Raw genomic sequence first — 24,608 nt, 5'->3', positions numbered from 1 at the left:
TTCTCTTCACCCCTCAATGCACTTCTGACGCGCACACCTCTCTTTTGACCTCGCTTCTCATTATGAGAAATCCTACACGTCAACGCGGTTTATACAGCTTCGCAAACGACTCCTGAATTAGCTGTTTGAAAGCTTACTTTCCTTTCTCTGCCATAGGGAGATCCGGACCAACGGCATTCTCGATTTCTGTTCTCCTGGGTCTCGCACAATCAAAACCCATCAAAATCAAAAAGTACCGCTTCAACCAATGGCGGACCTAGTCACTCCTTCCGCTGGGAGGCTAACCTCATCCAAAACACTTGATGGCCATACTGGCTTTATTTGGGATGTGGCCCTTTCCGGCAATGGTGAAATCCTCGCCTCAGTCTCCAATGATATGATGATCCGACTATGGAACGCCAACACCGGTCTCCCGCGCGGCGCCGCAAAAGACAACGGCCACTCCAACTGGGTGCGCTGTGTGCGATTTTCCCCCACGGGCCGATTCTTAGCCACTGCTTCCGATGATATGACTATTCGCATCAGCGACGTGAACACCGGGTTCACCTACCGCATGCTGCAGGGCCACACTGGCAGAGTGCGAGCGGTAGAATTTTCCCCCGATGGAAGAACGATCGCTTCGGCCTCAGATGATTTTACTGTTCGATTGTGGAATGTGAGCTCGGGTTCGCTGCTCAAAACCCTCAATGGGCACTCGGGTTGGGTGCGCGCTGTGGCCTTTTCGCCTGACGGAAAGACTCTCGCTTCAACCTCGGACGATAATACGATTCGCCTCTGGGACACAACCACCGGCAATGAAATCCATCGACTAATTGGCCACACATCCTCAATCAGGGCTGTCTGTTTCTCTCCTGATGGGAAGCTGCTGGCGTCGGGGTCGCAGGACAAAGACCTGCGCATCTGGAATACTACTTCTGGCGCCTTGCTCAATGTCCTCCAGGGACACTCTGGACCTTTACGCGTGATCGCATTTTCTACTGATGGGAACCTATTGGCATCAGCGGCCGACGACTTAACCATCCGCGTATGGGCTGCGCCATTAGGACTTGCGTGCGTCCGTGTCTTAACGGGCTATTCGGGCTGGGTTCGGGCCATTACATTGTCGCGCGATGAGAACATGGTGGTCTACACGTCTGATGACATGACCATCAAGATCTGGAGCTCGGCGTGATTCTCTCGTAGAGGGAAGATCATTTTCGTTGACACGCGCGTTTGTGCTTTTTTTTTGTTTGAGATACCCACCAATGTTCTTGATCCTTCGGCTCGCGTGAAATTTCTTGTGATTGGCAATTAACTTATTTAATTGATTAAAAGGTGGAACTGAACTGGTCTCCTTTATCTGGTTTCAACTGGGTCGAAGTCGCTAGAGCCGGCCAAGATCGTCCCCTCCATTCAATCAATTTACGCCAACTTTTCAGGTAAAAAAGTCTAGTCATGCAAAAATTCCAGACACTGAAAGGTGCTGAGTGTGCTACAGATCCCGCTTCGCGATGTTTGCACTAGTATGACTCACTCGGAATCTTCTATCTACCTACCTAGGTAGCCTATGGCGCAATAGGACAGCCCTGTCGCAAACGCTTGATTTCAAATAAGGCAAGGATGGACACCCTATCTTTCATCATGACTCAATTTGATGGAATATGCCCTTCAACATTGCTATCCTTCCAATCTCTTTATTTGGACTGACACTATGGGTCAACCAATTTCAAATGGCAATCCTCGCCAAGTTTGATGGAATCAACAAGAAACCCGCAGTCACAGGAAATGCTCCCCAAGAAACGGCCGAGATACAACAAAGCCACCAGTCCTTGACCATTGACTTTGAAGAAAAACGACCCCGGAAACCCACTAAACTGGCCCGGGTCAAGGAAATGGACCATAACACTTGTTGTCTCTTTTTCCATGTTTTTAATGCCACTGTCTTTGTCAATTGTCGCACCCGAGTTGTGACGAACTGCACATGGACGCCCTTCTAGAAGCAGTCCTAGTCCTCTTAACCTTCGTCCTGACCTACTGTATTGGCCCTTTGATGCTAGGCCTATTGAGCGAGATGTTTAAAAGAGCCACAATCTTACACTCGGGGAATTCATTCTACCTGATCTTCAACCTGGTGTGTGAGTTCGCTCGAAATAAAGGCGAGTTCCTCACTTCTCGACTACTCAGTGGCATTGGAGGCGCGGGTGGTCTTGTCGTGAGTATGTCCTATCTTCTACAACCATGTCATGCTCTAATGCACCAAACGTAGGCCGGCGCTGGTATCATTAGCGACTGCTTTCCCAAAGAAGAGCGCGGCTGGGTCATTGCCATCTACAATCTTGGGCCTGGCTTTGGACCTTCTCTGGGCGCTGTCGTTGGAGGGTTCATCACCTAATACCCGACATGGCGCTGGGCATTCTGGGCGACGTCTATCTTCGACCGACGGGGCCTTGATCGTGCTTGGTTTTCTCGGTATGGAGGAGACATATCTATCTATATGGGCTGATGTACCTAGTACTCTCCACATGCACAACTTTGTGGGGAGATACATACTACCAGCCCGTCGGCCCAGCTAGTCTAAACTACCTCGCACCGGGAATCAGATATTCCTTCGGCTCATAGGTATGCGGGTTCCTCGCGGATCCAGTTTACCGAGCCTTGAAGAAGCATGGCGAAAATGACAAAGCAGAATTCAGGGTAGTTCTCATGTTCCCCACCTCGATCCTTACCCAGTCGGTGTGCTGTGGTACGGATGGGGAGCGCAGGCTGCCATGCATTGGATTGTGCCTGATCTCGGCATCGGACTGTTCGCCGGCGCTGCGATGATTCTGTTTCAGTGTACTATTGCATATCTATATGAGGCTTTTACTTTGTATGCGGCTAGTGCGACGGGTGCTGTTTGCATTCTTCGTGGATTGACGGGGTCTGGATTTACTCTTTTCGGTCCAAGGATGTATCAGTCGTTGGGTTATGGATGGGGGACAACGATGTTTGCTCTTGTTGATGTTGTTATGGGCTGCTCGGTACCTATTGTTCTTTGGAGATATGGTGAGCGACTTCGAGATCGGAGTAGTTATGCGACTAGATAAAGTATGGATGGCTTAAAAGCTATAACTAATTCGCTTCACTTCCTACGTACTACGCAAGGACACTCTATAGAACAGGATATTTTTGGGCGCCAGTAGAGTTAGCGTAAGCCTTGGTAGATAGTGGATGTGGAAACAGGAAGAATAGAAGGATGGCAAGTTCATGTCTGATTACTTCTTGCCAAGGCCATGAGAAGTGATTGTTTCTTGAGGATCCATAAGATCCCCCAAGGTCAATCCCATCAAGAGGAATCCCATCATGGTGATGGCCTTGCGCTCAAAGATTGCGCTAGAAATCATCGTGGGCCGTCTACTTCTTCTTGCTTTCCAACAAAGCGGCGGTTTTGGTGGTCAATTTCAGGTTGGAGTTAGGGAATAAGTTCACATCGCCACGAATTCGTTCAGTATTTTATATCATTTTTCCACGAAGGTTTCCTGCGCTTAAGTAGTATGTATTTCCGCTCTTCAAAATGCCGCGGAGTATCAGAAGGAACTGTAAAGAAATACATCGGAGTATCTAAATGGCCGGAGTGGGTGGAGTGCTTTTGAGAGAATTTTGGTCTGTGGCTTTCTGTATATTGGAAAAGATAGAAACAGAGTAGCGCTCATCTTGGCATTGTAGTCCTATACAATTATGTCCATCTTCTGGTGCAAATGTAACGCCTCTGTTATCTCCACCGGGCTCTTTGCTCCCTTTAAATCCTGTTTGTTGGCGAAGACAAGAAGAGGAGCATCGCTGACCTCACATATGCATTCCTGATTAAGCAAGTACGTGAGTTTGTTGGCCACGTTACCTCGATATTCCTTCTTCTACCAAAGCGAAGATATTGGCAACGATACCATCGAGCCCGTGTGGATGTTCTTGGAAAACGAGGAGAGAATAAATGACCCTTCCGGTAAACTACTTCGGGTATGCTCAATGCCCGATCTCAACCAAGCCACGTTAACAGGCGCCGTTCATAAGCTGTTATTTATATCCTGGCGCACATCAATACTTTCAGTCCCTGAAGACAGGTGTAGAAATTAGGATAGATCCAAATTAACTAGGTTTGATAATGATACATCAGTGCTGCCATATTTCAGCGAAAGCTAGGCTAGTCACCGAGATACGAGCATTATAGCTAGTATTCCCAGCCTGAAATATCCCCATCCCAGTCACTACGTGACCACCGATTGTTCGGGGTCTTAACCAGATTATATGCAGGCAGACAACCCTTATACCAGAGCCTGTCCTTTTTCCGATTGAACCAACGGAATCCTACCCAGAATCTGCAGGCGATGGGTTAGACGATCTATGTTTACTAATATTAGGGGGCTTTTCGTCGAGATAAACTTACAAAGTCTTGGTAGTGGAATTCCACACTAGACGGTGAGGAGAAGTAGGCAAGGGCCAGATACCAACGGTAGAGGAGATTTCCCTGAATTAATCGACAAGTCAATAAATATCTACGATCCACTAAGAGTACCTGACTTACTTGAAGGTCCTCTCAACGTGTCGACGTACTTCAGCACGCTCACTCCCCGACAAAGACCAATATCCAGTCGCACCTCCAGTTAGATCGCCGAGGGGAAGTCCCTCAACACATTCCCATATAACAACGATAAGAAACCCACCAGGAACGAAGCCTGAGGGCCCCTGCCTCGACACCTTATATCCTAGCAGCTTCGGTGTAAATTTAGAAACCGTTGGGTGATCGCTAAGCATAGTATATGCCTCGAGCTCCTCAGGCTGGAAGTTGTGATCGGCTTGCGCGGCGCGAGTCTCAGAATCTTCCCACTCCGACCCGATATGGGGGATTTGTATATACACCCGCATAAATGCTGGGCTTGTTCCTCTCTCACTCGGGTTCGCGTTGGCCTTTACACAGCGCAGTTTCAGAGTAGCATGGCTGGGTGAGATGCGTGAATTTGCCGCTCTCGGGATGTCGTCTTGCTTGAGGCGTTCGCGGATTTCCCATTGGGTTCCATCATCAGTGGTGATAATGCTACCGCACTCGTAGCAATCGCGTGAAGGTCCCTGGTCGAACCAGGTGCTCGGGGATGTCATTTTTGATGATTATGAGTAGAAGAATGATAATAATAAGGAAAGGTGAAGAATGGAAGTGATGGGGGATGTGTTTGCATCATACATTCCAAGGTTGTTAACTTAAGTGTGACAAGCACATTGTTCTAAGGTATAAAGTCTACTGGAAAATTCCAAAGTTTGATCTCCCTAGACAATATTTGAAGCATTTTCGCCTACAATACAAATGTATGGGTAAACACTAGTCTAATGTCCAATAAGGCACTATTCGTTTCCAAAGTAGGTAAAATGAAACATATATATATAAATATATCGATCTCATTCAATTTCCTTGAAATTACAATAACACTATCTATCGGTAGGTAGGCACTGATCCTTCATTTGTCCACAGCATGATTTGGCCCTGGGTATGAGAGGAGCCATTGAATCGCGCACCTTTCAAAGCTAACTGACCTATATACCAAAAGCACTGCCTCACGGTCACAGACTGAGGATCAGCACTGGTATAAGTATCAGAAAAGTGCTTCACGAGCGATGATTCCAGTGTCTATGCCCCGCCAGGCACAGTCTGTCGGAGAAACAATGTCTGCTCGTAGGTCGTAAGGACTCCATACTTCAAATTCATTACATCCATATAGTTCGCAATCTGGCCTAGAGCTGTGTAAGTAAAGGAGTAAATACTGCGAGCACGAGGAGACTTACCCAGTAAATTCCGTAGTTCACCCTCCTTAGGTCTAGTTCCAGCGACTGCCACCGTTCTGGCGATGTGATGGTGGGTGACCCAGGGAAATTTAATTTCACCAACCACAATTGCATCACCAGGTTCCTTCATGATAATGAAGTTAGGTATATCCGAGGTACGAGGCACGCCACATTTCGAATCGGCGAATGCAAAGCTAGGTGTTTTCTAGAGGGCGATGTGGCTAACGATTTCTCCGACCTTTTCTTGAAACCGTCTTTGTACTCCGTGCTCGTCTCCGACATACATGCTCCCTGGTCTGTACGTACGGGGTTGTTATGTTCCCCCATATTCGCCGGTCAATGGCGCGATATACCTCGGTTTCGAATCCATTCCATTCGCCGAGCCGGCCAACGAAAATGGTTGGATGGATGGCGGAGCTTTTTGTTGTATGCGGGCCCGTTTCCATGGGAGGAAGAGGTTGTTTGAGTATTTGGGCAGCGTTTTGGTTAGCGCTTCGAGAGGTCGCCACGGTCGTAGTGGTTGTAGTGCGTCAACTTTATGCGAATGGTAGTAGGTTGAGGAAAGGTAGGGTGTTGAAGACAGCTCTGTCAAACTAAGAGCAGTGTTTGGGTCAACGGCATCAAACTGAGAGCTGTTGTAGCAGGCTGAGATCACTGCTTGGCTTAAAGAAGCGGTACTAGGGATATATATATTGGCGTGAGGTCAAAGCACAGTTAGAGGGATGAAGAAAGGAAATATGGAGGGTAGCGAAGCTGAACTGAGGCCGTTGGGCTGAGAGCTGTGGAAGCAGGCTGTAATCAGTGCTATCGGTCTGAGACCAACGGCACAAACTGAGAGCTTTGGCAGGCTGTGATCAGTGCTTAGCTTAAAGAAGTGGTATTGGAGTGGCGTGAGGTCAAGTCAAAGTCAAAAGGGATGAAGAAAGGTAATATGGACCGTAGTGAAGCTGAACTGAAACTGAACTGAAACTGAACTGAAACTGAACTGAAACTGAACTGAAGCTGTGGAAGCAGGCTGTGATCAGTGCTTAGCTTAATGAAGTGGTATTGGAGTGGCGTGAGGTCAAGTCAAAGTCAGAGGGGCGAAGAAAGAAAATACATGGACTGTAGCGATGGGGAGAGACCAATTTGAAGTGAGATTAAGGATGTTATGGTATGCTTCGCTTCCTAGTTACTTATGTGAAATCTCACTAGTGAATTGTATTACTATTGCACACTATTGTTCCCTCTTCCTTATATCTACACCATATGTCCAATCCAATGCTACACTAATTCCAAGACTATATATATGCAAAATTCGCTGTCACAAATTAAGCCCTTTTTAGCCCGACATAATAGACTAAGAAGGGGAACAAAGTATTTATAACGAGACGTCCATCTATAAAAAGTGTATCCGGGAAGACTACCTAAGAAGGCCACTACCTACCTAGGTGATAAGCCAACATACGGTGACGTGACGAGAGAAACAGAACATATACACCGGATTTTAGCCCGAGCGAAACGAGATGGCTTTCCCTTTCCGTTTTAGTGCTCACTCACCCCTCCACACTTTCCAGGCTAACTCTGTATGGCATATGAATAGCCATATAAACCTAGTCAACTTCGGCATTGGGATTTACGGAGCAATTGATAGATACTCTCGTTTTGTCCCATAGTTAACTAATTAGTTTTTGTATAACTACCTAGGTAGTGAGAGTGGATCTAAAATACTGCCATGCAATATAAGCCAATGAGAGAGTTATGCCCTGGATGGCATACTTAGTCGACCGTACCCATCATGGATCCGGAGGGTGAAAGATTGCGACAGAAATCAGATTCAAAAGGTGCAGTACGGAAATGACATTAAAGCGACGATGTAGGGTGTAGATATGAACAGAGGAACAGAGGAACACACAGCTCTCTCATTGTTTATATTGCTAGGCAATAATTTAGATCTACTCTCACTTCACAAGTATCATGTTGAATCTATTGTTAAATGAATACTATATTAATTTTTAAAAACCGGGCTCTTTATACTCCTAAATTTTAACTCTTAACTCTTGATTTCTTACTATCCTACTATCCCAATCTGAAGTGAATCTGAAGTGAATCTGAAGTGAATCTGAAGTGAATCTATAAAGTGTATAGTATACAAATAATAAATGCTTCAAGAAGGCGGTAGTAAAGTAGGCGGTGAGGTAATAACCAATGAGAGAGTTATGTGTCGGGTGGCATATTTCGTTGGGAGTCGATCACATGTGAGGGTATCAACTGGCTTACATGTACGGGGACAGCCTTCAACTGTAAATGTAAAATCTTCATGGCTTGAAATACATATGTATTCTCATTCTTGACATATTTTAATGAAAAAAATATGTTTAAAAAGTCCAATGACCCGGGAAAACCTGATGTCGAGATGAATCTCGACTATCCACATCCTCACACTCCAGCCTCAGGATCGACTCTTCTCCCACGACCAATCGCATCATTGATATCTTTAATTACCCAGTCAAGCTCACTATCTTTGCGACTAGGTACATTCTTTGGCGGGGCAGCCCTGGATGGTGCGCGAGCCACGACTTTGACCAGCTTGGAACTAAGCCGGGCTTTGGTCGAGGGGATCTTGACGAGGGCAGGACGAGATGTCGCGATTCGTAGTAGCGATGAACACGGTAGGATAGAAGCGGAGTCTCTACTCGAGCGAAGTGTATGTTCCTGAACCCTGCAGGTCTGTCGGCTTAGTCTCAATTAATACCCCCTAGTTGGCGACGCTCCACACGACGGTAACCTCGGCATCTTTCTTCGCTGCAGCGACATTTCATTTCTCGTCGACCACATTGTCTTCGGTTGCAAATCTCTCTCAAGCACTGCTGTCTACTTTGGATGCCATTCTTGGATCCACCGAGTCTTCGAGGGCTATTGCGGCTATTATAACGCTGATTCGACGTGAGTTTAGATCGGTTGAACCTGGCGCAAGTACTCAGAATATCGGGGTCGGAGACCTCCTCGTTGGCTCTCTAGGCTTCGCATTATTGCAGCGTTGGGGTAAAAAGAATACCGAAAGACATCTACGACAGAATGGCGCGGATGAGATTGTTTGGGATGTTGTCATCCTGGATAACGGCGCAAGAGCAGACGTGATCGGGTCCCATCAACTGCAATTTCCCGATCGCAATAATGAAGAGTTGGCGGAGCCTGGCAATTCTTCCTTCGTCATCCCTGGAAATGGCGAGGAAGCCTTTGATGTAGTCCAACGGTCGAGCATGTCTGATCCGTTTGGGCATCGTCTCTCTATTCCGTTGGATGGTCAGCAGGAAGTGTCCGATGAGGATATCCGCGCTTATATTATGAGCCAACTTCCTCAGGGCTGCCACGCGTCTATTAGATCGGAAGTCCTGACAGCGCGAACGATCACAGTCGATGTCTACGATGATGATATGGCAGAGATCACCGCTCCGCCTGGAACAAAAATGATAGAGGAGAGATTCCACCATGATCATGATTGCGGAGCTACCAACACGCCCGACAGCCAGAAACGGTCTCCCAAGCATACGGTGGTATTTAGGACAGCCTTCAACAAATCCAAAAGCACTCAGCTGCGACCGTATGATGGCTCTGGAAATCTTGCTACCCCTGAGCCTGATCATCATAAACGGGAATTGCCGGGCAATCCATTGTTCAATAGTCCGATGAATTCCCATCATGATCAGTCGCACTCACATCCTGATGTCACACAGGGCATTTCTCCCAAGCGCCGTGGAACAGCTCCCAACTTGCAGAATGAACCTCCCAAGTCTGCATCTAACAAAGGCCCATTCTCGAAATTCGCCCAAAAGGTTAAACCAGCTGTTCTGGAAAGGAATGAAGCCAAGCGGCCACCGGGAAAGAAGCAACCTATACCCTCATCAAAACCCTCGGGCATGACGAGTCCTCGTCTACCTCCCAGGCCTGCAAAAGGAACAGCGTCCGTGAAGGAAGCGACTTCACGAGAGGTCTCCAGTAGACCTGCCCTCAACAAGAGACAAACTGAGCCTCTGAACTATCGACCAACAACCCCAGTTCCCAACCGGGGTTTACGAAGGTCGCCCTTCCCAAACTCCCCCAAAGACAGTCACCACAGTCGCAAACGAAAAACGCTCCATCTCACGAAAGGCATGTTTCTAGGGGCTCACGAGGGGGGCATTATGCGGTGCAAGAGGAGAGCCAAGAGTCGCTCCTCACTCAAACCGACACATTCCTCTCACGCCGTGGTGCTGGTACGCGTCCTGGATCGCCTGCCGCAGTCCAGACTCATGTTCGCAGCAGCAGCTCCATGTCTGTAACGAGATCGGAAGCAGACGGGACTTTGTTTGCAAATGATAACCGTCCCGGCTCGTCGGCTATGCATCGGAGATCCAGATCATACACCCCCAGCCTATATTCCCTAGCAACTGCAGGGTCTGAGACATCGCTGCTGCTTGCGCATCGGCCTCGCAAAAGTGCGTATGAAGATATGGGAACCATCCAGGCGCTCAATCGCGATGGCTTTGTTCCCGGTATCTTTCCAGAGAGACACTTCGTGCAAAACATTCGCCGGTTCTGTCGATTCTCCTCTGCCTCATATGGCTCGAACGCGCTCACAGTCATGGGTGTTCCCAGTGGCTCGAAGAATATACCTAGTACGAAGTCAGACGGCCACGAACACAGTGCGTTCTCAGAGAACACAGGTCTGCCACCGTCCACGATCCTCCTATCGTCATTCGTCGATCCAGCTGGTGGCTCGAACGCAGCTGGTGAGACAGAGACGGGCTTCCCACTAGTCCATTATCTTTCCATCGACCATGACTCCAAAGCCGTGGTTCTGACTCTGCGAGGAACTTGGGGCTTCGAGGATATCCTCACAGATATGACCTGTGATTACGACGACCTCGAATGGCAAGGCAAAAGCTGGAAGGTGCACAAAGGCATGCACGCCTCCGCCAAGCGGCTCCTAGAGGGCGGCGGCGGTCGAGTCATGATCACCCTGCGCGCGGCACTAGAAGAATTCCAAGACTACGGCATAGTCCTATGCGGGCATTCACTCGGCGGAGGCGTCGCAGCCCTCCTCGCAACAATGATCTCAGAACCCAACCCCTCCACAACAGGCACATCCTTCGTAACAGCCTCGTACGACCCCGCCACCCGTCCCCATCTCTTGACTGCAGATAGAAACCCCAATATCAACGCCCCGGACCCCAACCCACCAACCTATACCCTCCCGACGAACCGCCCAATCCATGTCTATGCCTACGGCCCGCCAGCCGTGATGTCCCCCTTCCTCCGCCTCGCCACGCGAGGCCTAATAACAACAATCGTCAATGGCTCAGACATAGTCCCCAGCTTGTCGCTAGGGATCCTGCACGACATGCACACAGCTTCACTATCCTTCAAAGACGACACCGCAGGTGCCAAAGCGCACATCCGCCAACGTGTCAGCGATTCCCTCCGCCAAAGCATCATCCACAAATTCTACGTCAACCAGCCTCCGCTGGTGGTCAATGCCGGCGACGGCGTCGGCGAAGACGCCTGGGCCTGGAAGACGTTGAAACTGCTGCGGGATGAGATGCGTGCGCCGAAACTCATGCCGCCCGGTGAGGTTTTTGTCGTTGAGACGATGCGGGTTCTGCAGCGGGATGCGTTTACGGCACCGGAGATCGCGGTCGATGGGTATCCGCGTCTTGGGAGACCTGCGACTCGTGTGCAGATACGGTTCATTCGGGATGTTGACGCTTGGTTTGGTGAGTTGCGCTTTGCTGGTGGTATGTTGAGTGATCATAATCCTGCGCGGTATGAGACTAGTCTTGCTGCGTTGGTGAGGGGGTTTTGGATGAGTAGATCTTGGAAGGGTTTGGGTTTTTATGAGTTTATGTTCTATTTTTTATTTGCCTTGTGTTGGGCAGATACTTCCAAGGTTAGATTGGTAATTATGTGATGATACATATATATAGGGCACAGATAGACAAGAATGATTGTTATAAAAGTTTATGTCCTGGGCCCCTTTCATGATTTGAGCAGTCCGAAGAGAAGCACTCGCTGCCTCGGCCGGGGGCACTCACTAAAGAACAAATGAAATTATGAGCACTACGAAGACAGCCACAGGATAACCGAACAGAGAGATAATAGTCTTCATCATAGAATGTACATTGAGAATCGTTACTTTATATAGTGTATAGAATCGACCCATCTAAACCAAATGGGAATCCGATGAAAAAAAGAATCAAAACCAAGATCCAGGGTATCACGGCATCACACACAACGCCAAACAAAAGAAACCTCCACCGGACAAAAGAAAAAACCCCCTTTAGAAAAAAAACAATATGACAAGAATCGAAATAATACCGAGACAACAAATCCGCAACGGCTTATACAACAAGTGCAGTAGCAGCAGGAGCAGGGCCCGGGCGACCAGAGTGGCAGCCACGCTCATGGCGCTTCATATTGCTGCGGACGGAGAAAGCCTTACCGCAGCCAGCATGTGTACAGCGGAAGGGCTTCTCGCCAGTGTGGGAGTGGGAGTGGATGCGCAGTGAAGAAGGGCGCGAGAAAGCCTTGTGGCAGGTACGGCAGATATAGCGGTCATGGTTCTGCTGGTACGGGGCTGCGGTGGAAGGCGGGAAGTAGTGGTGGTGTTGCCAGGCCGGGGTGACGGGAGAGATGAGAGCCGAAGAAGAGTGGGAGTGCGAGTGCGGCTGCTGGGTCTGGACCTGAACAGTAGGCATCTGGGGAGCTGATGCCGGTGTCGAGGGCTGGAAAGAGGATGTGGTTGGTGGGCGTGGGTAGTACATTGGCTGTTGGGGAGCGTCGATGGGAGAGGTGTAAGATGAAACGCTGGGGGCGGGCGAGGCATATGGTGCTGTGTTGCGGGGGATGTGGATTGAGCCGTTGCTGGAGATAGAGGAACGGTGTAGGTGGTGGTGATGGTGCGCTTCCTTGTGAGAGAGCGACTCCACGGGAGATGCGCGGCGATGGGCGTGGCCGGAGCCGGGACGCAAAGGTGGTGTTGGAGGCAGCTCGTAGGACTGGACCTGAACGTGGCGTTCACCGAGAGATGGTGAGAGACGTTGGCGTTCTGGGAGGTATAGGGTTAGCGAGGATGTTTTTGGGGATTGTAGTATAGTTGGAAGTACTCACTAGCTGCGTGCTGAGCACCATCGGCACCCTCAAAGAGAGATGAGATTGAGGGCAAAGAGACCTTAGGCTCTTCGGCTGGCGGCGAGAGAGGCGGCGAGCGCTTATAGTAACTGGACTCGAGAGGAGTATACCCCGGCATGACAGCCGTACTGTGAGAGAGGAGGTTCGCAAGATCCATGATGAAGAATATGTGTTGGAGAGAGGTTTGATCCAGGTGCGTTTCAAGTTCGGCTTTGTTCAGTGAGTGGGGGATGCCACGAGGTTTATACCTCGAAAGCAGGCGGGCGGCTTTAGATGATCGCCAGCGGAGGGTGCCGACATAGGCAAAATTACGATTTTCGTTACAACATTTTCTTTTTTTTAAAAAAATTTAATTTCTTTTTTAATTTCTTTTTTAATCTTTTAATCTTTTATTTTGAATTCTATTTTCTTTTCTTTTAATTATTTTAATTATTTTTAATGAGACGCAGCTTGCCCCAAAGCTTAATTTAATTGATTTTCTTCCTAATTTAGGTTTAGTCAAATTCAATTTAAAATTAATTTAAGCGAAAATAAAAAGAAAATTAAAAATTAAAAATTTCTTTTCGGAGATTAACGTGGGGGGAATGACGATTCACCCACGCGAAAACAGAAGCCCCAACCTTCCAGCCTTGTGGGATGTGCAGTACACTAAACCCAAATTGGGAGGCCGTAAAGACCCCGTTGGACGATTGCACCTCGGCTACGGTTAGTGCAGATCCTGCTCGACCTGTCACATATCACAAGCCACCCCATAAACGGTTGATCGATCAGGGATCTGTTGATCTACGAGTGATATAAAAGATGAACGGTTTTATGGGGGGTAGATATTGATATTATCATTCTCGGTATGTCTCCCTTTGAACTACGATAATGATACAATAATATAGGTATAAAACCCGGGGGATGAGACCGTGGACGGTTCAGGAGATCATTTTGTCGCGTGGCTATGGAGTAAAACGGCGCGAGCGAAAAGGGAAGGTCACAAAGGGATGACGCTAGTCCGTTTTGAGCCACTACTCCGGAACCTTGGAACTGTATTTACACCTGCGCTGCTTATACGTTGGTCAGGGTACTCCATTCATGCGTTCCAAGGTTTCCTGGGATGTAATATGAAATTTAATTTAATCTATTAATTACCATCACAGCGACTTTAAGCGCTGGGGGCGAAACCATAGGAATGGCTGAAACAATTATTAACCTATGGCTCTGGGTTCGCTTACACGAACCTTACAGGCACAATGAGCAGAGGGTATATCATCCATGGAGAAGGCATGCTAACCCTCCCACTCTGATGCATGATACGTATACAATATCCGGTTAATCTACGACGTACTCTCTAGTCGCTGTCTAGTCGTTGATCTGGGTTGGTAATGGAGGAAAGGAAAGATTGCTCCGGCATTTGAAACCCCGTACTGATACTAAATTGAGAAGGTGATTCAAGGCCTAGAGTCGATCTAAGACCTCGCTCCTGAATATCATTCCTCAAAACCGTGGAACTAAACTATGGCAACCGGCGAAAACGAGTTCCATATTGACACGATCGGCATTCTGGAACATTACTCCTATTACCATTTTACCTCTCACCATCTCCGGCCGTGCACGATTTCTGCACAGGCGCGACTGGGGATTGGCCGTTAGGGGTGGATTTGTCCCGGCCTCGTGGAAGCGAGCTCCACTATTTAGCCCTTTACGAGAGATCGCCGGTGACGGAAGTAATATCAGAGAACGGACTGCATAAAATGAATTAGATGGCAACTGGGTAACTGTAGTTAGTTATGGATCATACATACATATGTCCATTTTAATTCATAATTCATTTCTGCACTCCGTGTCCCACCCGGCAAAACCCTTATCAGCATGATTACATATCGATTTATTGATTACTATTCAAGAATGGCTCGAGCGTTAGGATCGTCCCGGTCCTACGGATGATCCCCCCTTGTCGGCACTTGGTTCGGATCGCCTATCCTCAACTGAGATTGGTCCCGGTGTTTGTGTTCCAGGGTCATTGATTGGGCCTCCCTTGGTTCGGCCCAGGGTAAATGTATATTTGACCTTTCATTCTCACCCTCATAAAGTCATTTAAGTCATAGTCATAAGCAGTCCTCCGGTGTCATATAGGAAATGCACTTTTAGAGATCTGCATTCTGAGAAGCTTCATGCTCGGAAGCCTATTTTTGCTTTTTGCCTTTTTTTTCTTCTGCCATAAAACCGGGAGAAGTGTGATCCGCTCGATTCTCGTCCCATGGGCGCAATTTTACCCTTTACGTTTACGTTTACATTTAGCTTTTTCTTTTTTTTTTTTTTCGAATGTTAAACCAAGAGTTACTTTTCCCCCTTCCATTTCACTATATTTATCTCCAAGCCACGTACGGAGTACGGAGTTAACATTCTATTTTTCCAGTCAACAATCAATAGTCTGCCCAGATGGTCAATCTGACCGAGGAACGCCATATTGAAGGTGATCGAGCTATCCTCTTTAGGTCATAGATCCGGGTACGTAGCGGATTCAGCCGTGATCGCTGATCGTTTCTTGATCCCGGGCACTGGACCCATGCCACGCGACTGTCTCACCCCTTTCTTCCCGAACACAACAGGCTTGTCCAGGTCGGGTTAATGTCGCAAATCAGTGGGGCTGAACATGTCCAACCACGCGAGGAACTTGGATCTTCGCAGATGTGATTTCTCTTGTATACAATATACGGAGTACATAGTAGTACCCTCTACAATATATCTGTTCAAATACGATGTTCACTGCAGAGTACTGGTTGCCTTGCGGAAAGGTTGACACATGGCACTTGCATATATCCATGCGCATTGTGTCTGCTGTATCACATATCACATCGTGTTTGTGTTTCATCAAGGGAAATCCCAAACTATAATTAAAATTAAATTCCTCCCCAAGCGTTAACCTTTGAGGGAATTCCCAAAGTTAAAAAGTGGTTTGCCTCTTCGAATGTCACTCCGTATCTAAACCTATTCCAAGGTTGTAACCCGTGAAATTTAAAATTACCTACGGAGTAATTCCTCGTGGATACCGAGGTCACTATGAATTCTAAACCGCCAAGCTTGTTCCAAGGTTATACGCCGATCGGGGATTGGTAGATCCGATCTTACGCTTGTCCTACTTGGGAAGGTGCTTCTATTGGACGGTGGACGCGCCTGGTAAATATGCAAGTGCCACGCATACAATATGCACCTTGTTTTTATTTAATTTTGCTCCCATTTCACGTGGCAACAAGCCCTAATCTGGCATTCAATCCGATGCACCTGTCTACGTCCGATCACTAGGATATCCACATGGGATCTTCCCGCGACGAAGACTATGCAGTAGTATACATATTCTATGTTATTTATGTAGGTATTTAATTTATTGATAATTAGATTCTCACTAATATGACCATATCGAAATCACTCCTTTCAATTCCGTCCTCATTTTTTAAGTGGATAATTTCAAGATTCGTCCGCCATAACTGCATGTATATGTTGTAGAATTATGTTGTATTATGTTGTAACTATATGAACAATTCTGCCCAATAACCTCCTTCCTATTCGGAAATGATCGGTGGATCAACGAAGATCCAACTTCAGGGGGGGGCTACCATCCATCGGTAACCGATGGCCATAGCTCCCGCTGACTCATCCCATGATCGCCCGCCATCGCTAAGCGATGACGGTTTAGGGAGTGTCTCCGATGCGGTCCTCCACGTAATGTCGATATTGTTCTGCGTTAGCTCGTATTTACCCCCTAATTTATACAAACCTACTCCATACTAGGACGCATGTTATCGGGAATATTGGTTGGGATCTAGATTCAGATTAGATACCTCCAGGGCTGATCTGGTGATAGTCTTGGTCAACTTGTCCTGAACTTGCTTGTTTGGTCCCATTGATGGCCACCCGGAGTACGAGTACGGAGTAATATAACTACCGTGGAAACTTGTTTTTCTTTTTTCTTTTTTTTCTTTTTTTATTAAAAGGATTGATAGGTTACTCCTTCAGGATCCAATATCTCGACAAGTTTTTGATCCTTTTCTAGCCCCCAAAAAATAGGAAAGGTTCATTTCTAGACCGTACAACATAGATTCTCATAAGCGTATCCGCCGTATAGCTAGCCGCATCCGCATCCGCATCCGCGCCCGAACACTAAAAATCAGGGGGAAGTAATAATAGAATATCAATTCCAAAAAGCAAAAACAAAGACCCTTAATTATCTGCTATGTATAACTCGATGCTAAACGGGGGATGATCGACAGCGATCACCTACAATATACCGGAGTACATGTTTGAATGTCTCGAAAGCAGATCTAGAGATGGAAAAAAAAGGGGGCTGCTTCCACGGAGTCGAGCCCGAGAGAAAACACAACACTCAATAAGGAACCAGGGCTACGGTACAATCCTACCGAAGCGTACTATTCCCAGCTAGGTGTACGGAGTACAGCCGGAAAGGGTGTGAGGCAAGAGACGGTTGGAACCCGGCATGTCTTAAGTGTGTGAAACAACGACCTGTTCGTCAAGGGCGATCACCAACTAAATTAGAGAGCTTACCGGCATCTTACCGGGCGTACAGTTTCCCACCTCGGTATAACCCCCGTGTGGGATCGGCCGTGGGGCCCCTAGCATCGGGTTACTCTTCTCTTCTCTGTTTCTAGCTCCAGGCCTGCGAACTGACCATGTCGTGGGGTTCCATATTTTTGTGTTGGAAAAAAGAGAAAAGAAAAAAAACGGAGAACATGGAGCAATAATGGAGTAATGATGGAGCTGTGTCCATGCGCTTGATGGCTATTTTAGGGAGGTGGTACCAGACCATGGTCATCATCGTAGATCCAAGTTGTGCTGGCTCTTGTTTATACCCGCACTAACCCCCTTTCACATCCGTTCTTAGCACATCGTATCGGTAGATCCAGACAGATCAGATCACTTTGACAGCCGATGAGCCTATGTCTCTGCTACAGTACCTCTGTACTCCGTCTGTACTATCTGGATATGGATATCTGCGATCTGCACTCCGTTCGCTCCACTGGAGCTGTGAAACACCCGAGAAACATTTCTGCGCTAAACTCATGAGCCATATCCAAATGAAGCCATATACCCGCGTATAGTCGACAGGAATTGTCTGATAGTCCTTGATAGTCGGTTTCATTATCTTGAATATATTGACTCTTGCCTCGGTCTTTGCCTACATTCTACAAGATCCTCCGTACTCCATACTCCATAGTTACATATACGGAGTACTCCATAGTTAACTACTCCGCTACTCCGTAGTTAACTAAGACTCTAAAGCCCGAGGAATAAAGTTCAGTGTTTTGATTAACTTCCTGCCTATTCGGGCATCATACGTCCACTCTGTTCCTTTCTTCCTTTCTTCCTTTCATTTAGCTTTCTATTTTCCCGCTCTGATCCTTCCGGGTTGGTTTCGGGTATTTGTTCGGAAGAATTCATTCTTGCAACCGTTGAGATTCATGATATCCAACCCGATGACTCAGGATTATGTGATTTCCTCGGGATCCACCCATTGGAGTACACATTCCTCCACCCACCACTACGTATGCAAGTATGTAAGCAACTATAACTCCGGACATCTTCCGTATGTTGTACACACACCGGGGGAGGGGAAGGGGGGGGGGGGGGGGTCTGATCATACCCAGCCTCCCAAACACATGTCAATGGTAGCAATAACTAACTATGCATACGAGAATGCCCATCGCATTGATCGCTCACTAGGATGCAATGCTACTGCAATGTAATATACCAATGAGAAATCTAACACCCAGTCCTGTTGTTGATTGTCTACATTTATATTTGCAAGGTACATATTTATATATAGATATATAACTATATATATATAAAGTTTCGACTGTAAAATAATGATCATCGAACCAGGACTCCGTTACTAATTCGGTCATTAATTCGGCCATTCATTCGGTCGCATAGAAGGCAATCCCTAAATAACCCCTGTCGAAGAGGCAATCCCAATATGAACCTTGTCCAGCATGGAACGTACGTTGTAGTGCGTATGTTGTAGTGCGTACGTTGGACGCTAATGGTAGATCTTGATCGACGTGTGATTTTCACGGTGTGATTTCATGCCGGCAATTGCTACTTTCCCTTGTGCGGGGATTGGGTAGGAACGGCCTGTGTGTTGAACTGTTTGAGCTCATTATTATGAAAGCATTACTCCGTGCGCCATTAGATTGGTAGAAGAGAAGTCTGTGAGTGCTAAGTGACAAGAGTAGATCATCCTACCGTTGCATTCCAGGCTTTTACTTTTTTAGGGGGAGGGAGAAGGGGATCTGGGGGCCTTGGGCCTTGTTGGCGGTTATACATCCTTGTCTAGTTCATCTCGCCACGCCATGATCCGTTGGGTCTACATGTGAATTTTGGGTAGCATGTATTATTGGATACAGGTCTGGCTTGGGTCCCATCTTCTTGGTATTGTCGCCATAATACAGGATCGGAGCCCTCAAGTAAAAAAAAAAAAAAAAAAAAACAAGTACAATGTAGGAAAGGGCTTGCATTGTACTCCGTACATTCCCATTCCTCTAGTATATGTTGTATGCAGTTACCAGGTACAAGGTACAAGGTACAAGTTCTCAATGATAACTAAGTCCAGGCTGTGCATAGTCAGTCTGCAATATAACAAATTTCCAAGTCATCAGCCCGTCCAGATCTGAATATGCCGGGTGTGGCCGAGATTGTGTGACCCTGCGATGTTACGATCTGAATCTGAAGTCTCACTGTGGTACCTTTACAATATATGGGCTGTTACTCCATGTATAATTTTTTTTTCTTTGTCTTTGACCTTCTATGGGGGTAAGTGAAACCTCAAGCCACATTATTGGGGGCCGTTGAAAAAGGATTAAGCAGTGTCCTTCGTAGAGTGACCAATGCGTAGATCAGACTTTGGGGCCGTGCAGGATTCCAAGCGCTATGATGCATCACCCAGTTTGGTATTGAAATGTGATGTACGAAGTACGGAGGAGTACTTTGTATGGTGTATGTAGGGTGAGGAGAGAGAGAGAGAATGACATATTAAAATGAGACAGACAAGAATCTCTTTGCATTGCATCGTAGAATATCGAACCAATCGATTAAAAAGCAACGTCGATCAACCCCGTGCAGTAATATGCATAACCATCTCAATAGGGGATAGGAAAAGAGGAAAAAGAGTTGATCTTAGCGAAAGGAGTGTCGAATGTTGATAGCCCATTGGTGTGCAATCCTCCGATGATCAGTGATCGACCGAAACTGTCGATCTGAGCTCTCTCTTCTTATGGACTACGGAGTATGTTTCTTTTGTTTGTTTCTTTTCTTTTTCCTTATTTCTTGTTTCTGTAAATCTATTTCTGTTTTGGTCAAATCGTCCGATCCGAACATGGATGAGAATCCTTTTCATCGAACTTTCGAGGTAAAACCCCCCGGAGCAAAGGAAGAAAAAGTCAAAAAGCCAGAAAAGGCGTAAACGGTTTTTGTCTTTGACCTTGACCTTGACCTCTTTGACCTTTGGGGAAATATTCCCAAAGAGTCCACTGCGGCTCCCTTTTGGCCCCATATGCATGATCGGCCACTCCGTGTCTGTGCTGAGTGCTTGACCCACGCCTGTGTGATTTATATCTTATGATCTTTTATCTGCCTACCTACAATATATGTATGTTGTATGTAGTTCATATATTAGAAATAAATAAAATAAAAGTGGTTACATTGTACTCCTTTTTCTCTGTATGTTGTACTGAAATCATAAATCTACATACGTATGTACATATGTATCCGGAAGATAGGCTAAATCAGGTTAAACGGTAAAATGGTATTGGGTATCAGAAACTGGAGATTCAACTATGTTGTAAAACCCCCTGAGAACTTCATTAGGCATAGACATCCACTTGACCATTGCTCTGCATGATTTCAGATGGCCCACTGGCAATCGCACCGGCGGCTACTGCCCTCATGTTTCGAATGGCCTTCTTGAATTCCGTCTTGTCATAATCTTCGGGCATATGCTCCCCACTGTAGATGCAAAGCACACGCATACCCGGCTTGTAAGACAGTTGTTCAAGCAACTTCGGTGTAATAAGGAAATACTGGCCACCCCCACCGCCGCCGATGGCGTTGCCATTCTCGTCGGTTTCCTCGGTCTCGCTCGAGGCACAGGCAATATCTACCAGCCGTCCATGAACCATGCGCTCGTTTCGCGGGTCCATACCTTGATTGATCTCATCGACCACGCGGAAGGGCGAGGCCGAGAGCGACTGGAGTGCCATGAGATAGAAGATGGTACTCACGGCTCGCTCACCACCAGACTGGCGATGTGAATCCAAGACCGACAACCCCGCGCCCTCACGGAACTGGACGTGAATCACGATCGACCAATCCGCAAATTCGCTAGGACCAGGCTCGCCATTGGGCCCAGCTTCGCCTTCTGCTTTGCCCAAGGTGACCTGGCCAGCACATCCGATGCGGCGGAAAGAATCCGAGAAAGCATCGCTGATCTTCTCGATGAGCGCCTCCAACTTGGGCTCCCAGTCCTTGCGGATATCTGCGATCGCATTGCCAAGTTCCGTAAGCTTATCTAGGAAGTCGGCGAGTTTCGAGCGCAACTTCTCAATGGACTTTTCACGGTCTTCGAACTCCTTGATCATGTGGCTACTACCACCATGCGTGAGTTCCAGTCGGGCCTTTTCAGAGTCAATGTCGGCTTCGAGTTTATCCATGTCATGATCGTCGAGCCCTTCAAGTACAGCTTGCGCCTCGGGTTGGTCGTGTAGTTCTCGGCTGATTTGCTGAGCTTTTTGCAAAACTGCTCTGGCCTTCACTTTGGATTCCCTCAATTTAACGGTAGCTTCTTGTGCCTCTCGCCTCTTGGCTTCTAGTAATTTCGTACTATCAATGTTGCGATGCCGCAGGGTCTGAAGATCGGAAGTCGCCTCCAAAAATAGGACCTCGACTTTGATGAGCTCCTCATAAGCTTGGCGGAACAATTCGACAGCATCCTAAATCACGTCAGATGAAAGTAGACAGACCTGTCAGTGATGAACTTACAGCATATTCGACAGCGGCCTCAGCCTTTTGAATTGCAAATTCGTCTTGCCGGTTCCGAATCTCACGAACTCTCTCTCGGACCCCTTCAAACATCGATGTAACGTTTTGCAATTTGGCCTCTTGTTGAGCTGCAAGCTGTTAGCCAAGTGCCAGATCGCAGAAGAACAAGAAAAGGAACATACAGATCTTCTCTGGGATTGCTCGGTATTGAGTGTGAGCTGTCTGTTTTGTGCTCTTTTCTTTCTCGATGTCTTTCTGTAGCACAAATTAGTATAAGGTGTGACGAGAAGCAAGAGAAATACAGAAATTACCATTTCTCGCTCGACCTGGTCGTGTTCTTCGCGTATCTTTAACACGACAGCCTTCTCGGACTCAAGCTTGTCCTTGATGTCTTGCAGCTGTTCATTCCATAACGTGATGTTCTCTTGATGTTCGCGCTTAAGGGAAAGATCAACTGGCTGTGCAGTCCACACCTGAGCAGGCTTGATCTCTCGAACCCGGGTTGATGTGGCGCCAGGTCCATACTCTCTACGCCGAGTCACCTGATAGCTTCTTTTCCCAGATACCCAGTTGCTCATCGACCCCTCCTCCAAACGGGTAAATACTTCATTTGAGATTTCACGCAGTCCGATAGGAGTCAAGTGTAGGCCCTTTTCACTGCACAACATGGCAATGACAGGATCGGGCCCGACCAAAAAGTCCCTTGCCCAACCATCGAATCCCAATCGGACAAGTTGATCATTAGGCATTGGAGCCGTCATAGTATCCAATGACAGAGAGCAGGTGCGGATGCTAATATCATGGAGCGCCAAGGTTTGGTTAATCGCATGTTGCAAGGTGCGGAAATCATTCCTGGTCTGCACAGTGAACGATGTGAAGTCTGTTTTCTGGAATAAAGACTCGACAGCATCGGCAAATTTGGGGTCGGTGATTGAGCATGTAACGATTGGAGGACCAAAGACCTCTTTCTCAAACTTGTTTTGGTTCTCAAGAAGCCACTTATAGGCTTTGAGCGTATCGACAGATGCTTTCTGCAACTTGAGTTCTTGTTGGCCAGAGGCTGAGTCCAAGCTGCTCAGCTGGAGCTCGGCCTGCTTGATACTCTTTTGCACTTGCTGTTGTTGATCTTGAAGGGGCTGTCTCTTGTCTTGGATTTCTCTGGCCTTGGTCTCAAGCTCGCGTTTTTCGAGCCGTTTCTCTCTCTATTGTTGGGATAAGCATACTCGTCCAAATAATGGAGAATATAGGGTTTCTTACCAAAGTCTCGTTGTAAAATTCTGGATCGAACTCCACAGCCTCCTCTTCTTGTTGGCGTCGAAGTCTGTTGACAGCTTGCTGAGCCAATGCTGCTTCGGACTGGTGTCTTTGACCGCTCTTTTTTTCTGCTTCAATCTGATCGTTGAGGTCCTTGATCCTGTTCTCAAATTCGTCGATTTTTTGGCCGCGTGCAGTGGCGACCCTGGATGCCTTGTCGACAGAATCCTTTCGGTCATCTTTCACGCCGTTTAATCGCGCGATATAGGCCTCTTTGGCGTTGACTGCGCGTAAAATAGGCTCATTTTCTGCTTGGACCCGACGATATTCTCGCTCGACTTCGGTTTTTCTAGCCTTCAAGGCCTCGACGGCATTGTGGTGTTCCTTGTACTCCACAATTGGACGGCAACGCTCAAGGATTTCAATTTTCTGCTTGATCACGGCTCTCTGGCGCATTCTTTCGACATCAGCTCTTTGCATCTCTTGGCGATTTTCCATATTTTCTAGTGTTTCCTTGTCGTCACGGTTGGCTGTCTCAAGTTTCTTCTGCTCGGTTCTTAGTCTTTTTAGGGCATCATGCCACTGGGTCATTTCCGGGCCAGCTGCTGCTCTTTGGGTGGAATGAAGGAGCTCGACCGGTGTAAGTGCAGCAAACTCGGCAACTTTATCCTGAGGGAGGAATTGGCAGAGATTGTCTACCTGGATGGCGAACGACTGAGCCAGTTTCAACACCTCGTTTTTAGAAGCAGACACTCCGTCAAGTGTGAATGAGCTCTTATTGCCATCGCGCTTGATGATTCGCTGGATGATGGAATTTTCTCTATTCTTGGGAGGTCCGCATAGTTCAATCTCAATTACAGCCTCTCGGGCCCCATGCTTCACAAACTCGCCCAGATCTTTGGCACGTCCAAGATGCTAGAGATCGGATTAATGTTAGTATGGGGTGGATTTGCACGATTAAAGTTCGAGTCGTACCTGAGGTCCCCATCCCAGGCCTAAGCAGATGGCACAGACCAGGGTGCTTTTGCCCGTTCCATTTGGACCAATGACCATGTTGAGTTTTGGCCCAGGATAGAACACTGCGGATGTGTAGGTCACAAAGTTTGTCACCTTGATCCGCACGATCGCACCCGGTTTATAGCCTCCGGGGCCAAGGCCATCGTGGGCTATCGCACGCGAGGCCTGAGAAACTGTTCCTGGTGTTTCAGATCCAGCGCTATCCTCGTCGCTCTCTGCCTCGCCTCCACCTTCGCTCTCCTCTTCAGGTTCCGATCCGTCATCGCTATCTGCGGGGTTCAAGCGGGGGCGTTTGTGGTCTGAGGGTTGGGCTGGGGGGTGTAAACGTAGGGTCTTCGCCTTCTTCATCCTCGCTGTGAGGTCGA

At 47.5% G+C, this 24,608-nt stretch overlaps 8 protein-coding genes across 8 annotated transcripts; 3 read left to right on the top strand and 5 right to left on the bottom strand.

The window, feature by feature from the left end:
* Nucleotides 1-247: 247 nt before the first annotated feature.
* On the top strand, nt 248-1,171 carry N7516_006582 (WD40 repeat domain-containing protein; the record flags this gene model as incomplete). Its single annotated transcript, XM_057219302.1, has 1 exon — nt 248-1,171. One exon carries the CDS (start codon nt 248-250, stop codon nt 1,169-1,171), a length of 924 nt encoding a protein of 307 aa, XP_057073393.1.
* Nucleotides 1,172-1,960: 789 nt separating this feature from the next.
* Nucleotides 1,961-2,371, top strand: N7516_006581 (uncharacterized protein; the record flags this gene model as incomplete). The annotated part of the gene is made up of 2 exons (XM_057219301.1): nt 1,961-2,191; nt 2,246-2,371. The coding sequence occupies 2 exons, from the start codon at nt 1,961-1,963 to the stop codon at nt 2,369-2,371; spliced, it is 357 nt and encodes a 118-aa protein (XP_057073392.1).
* A 221-nt stretch (nt 2,372-2,592) lies between these two features.
* On the bottom strand, nt 2,593-2,881 carry N7516_006580 (uncharacterized protein; the record flags this gene model as incomplete). Its single annotated transcript, XM_057219300.1, has 2 exons — nt 2,593-2,817; nt 2,846-2,881. 2 exons carry the CDS (start codon nt 2,879-2,881, stop codon nt 2,593-2,595), a joined length of 261 nt encoding a protein of 86 aa, XP_057073391.1.
* Nucleotides 2,882-4,183: 1,302 nt separating this feature from the next.
* N7516_006579 (uncharacterized protein) lies at nt 4,184-5,109 on the bottom strand (the record flags this gene model as incomplete). Its single annotated transcript, XM_057219299.1, has 3 exons — nt 4,184-4,331; nt 4,400-4,480; nt 4,538-5,109. 3 exons carry the CDS (start codon nt 5,107-5,109, stop codon nt 4,184-4,186), a joined length of 801 nt encoding a protein of 266 aa, XP_057073390.1.
* Nucleotides 5,110-5,437: 328 nt separating this feature from the next.
* On the bottom strand, nt 5,438-6,073 carry N7516_006578 (uncharacterized protein; the record flags this gene model as incomplete). Its single annotated transcript, XM_057219298.1, is given in 3 exon segments — nt 5,438-5,632; nt 5,651-5,992; nt 6,014-6,073. The coding sequence occupies 3 exon segments, from the start codon at nt 6,071-6,073 to the stop codon at nt 5,438-5,440; spliced, it is 597 nt and encodes a 198-aa protein (XP_057073389.1).
* Nucleotides 6,074-8,140: 2,067 nt separating this feature from the next.
* Nucleotides 8,141-11,753, top strand: N7516_006577 (lipase family protein; the record flags this gene model as incomplete). The annotated part of the gene is made up of 4 exons (XM_057219297.1): nt 8,141-8,473; nt 8,529-9,824; nt 9,878-11,596; nt 11,733-11,753. 4 exons carry the CDS (start codon nt 8,141-8,143, stop codon nt 11,751-11,753), a joined length of 3,369 nt encoding a protein of 1,122 aa, XP_057073388.1.
* A 393-nt stretch (nt 11,754-12,146) lies between these two features.
* Nucleotides 12,147-13,093, bottom strand: N7516_006576 (C2H2-type zinc finger protein; the record flags this gene model as incomplete). The annotated part of the gene is made up of 2 exons (XM_057219296.1): nt 12,147-12,853; nt 12,916-13,093. The coding sequence occupies 2 exons, from the start codon at nt 13,091-13,093 to the stop codon at nt 12,147-12,149; spliced, it is 885 nt and encodes a 294-aa protein (XP_057073387.1).
* Nucleotides 13,094-20,798: 7,705 nt separating this feature from the next.
* N7516_006575 (DNA repair ATPase SMC5) lies at nt 20,799-24,591 on the bottom strand (the record flags this gene model as incomplete). Its single annotated transcript, XM_057219295.1, has 6 exons — nt 20,799-21,923; nt 21,973-22,100; nt 22,155-22,227; nt 22,284-23,174; nt 23,230-24,141; nt 24,202-24,591. The coding sequence occupies 6 exons, from the start codon at nt 24,589-24,591 to the stop codon at nt 20,799-20,801; spliced, it is 3,519 nt and encodes a 1,172-aa protein (XP_057073386.1).
* Between the last annotated feature and the right edge of the window lie 17 nt (nt 24,592-24,608).

This window comes from Penicillium verrucosum (assembly GCF_028828655.1).
Source record: "Penicillium verrucosum strain IBT 35672 chromosome Unknown utg000002l_segment0_segment0, whole genome shotgun sequence".
In the NCBI taxonomy this organism is placed as follows: domain Eukaryota; kingdom Fungi; phylum Ascomycota; class Eurotiomycetes; order Eurotiales; family Aspergillaceae; genus Penicillium; species Penicillium verrucosum.
The sequence above is the reverse complement of the archived record's forward strand: the minus strand, read 5'-3'. Positions and strand labels throughout refer to the sequence as shown.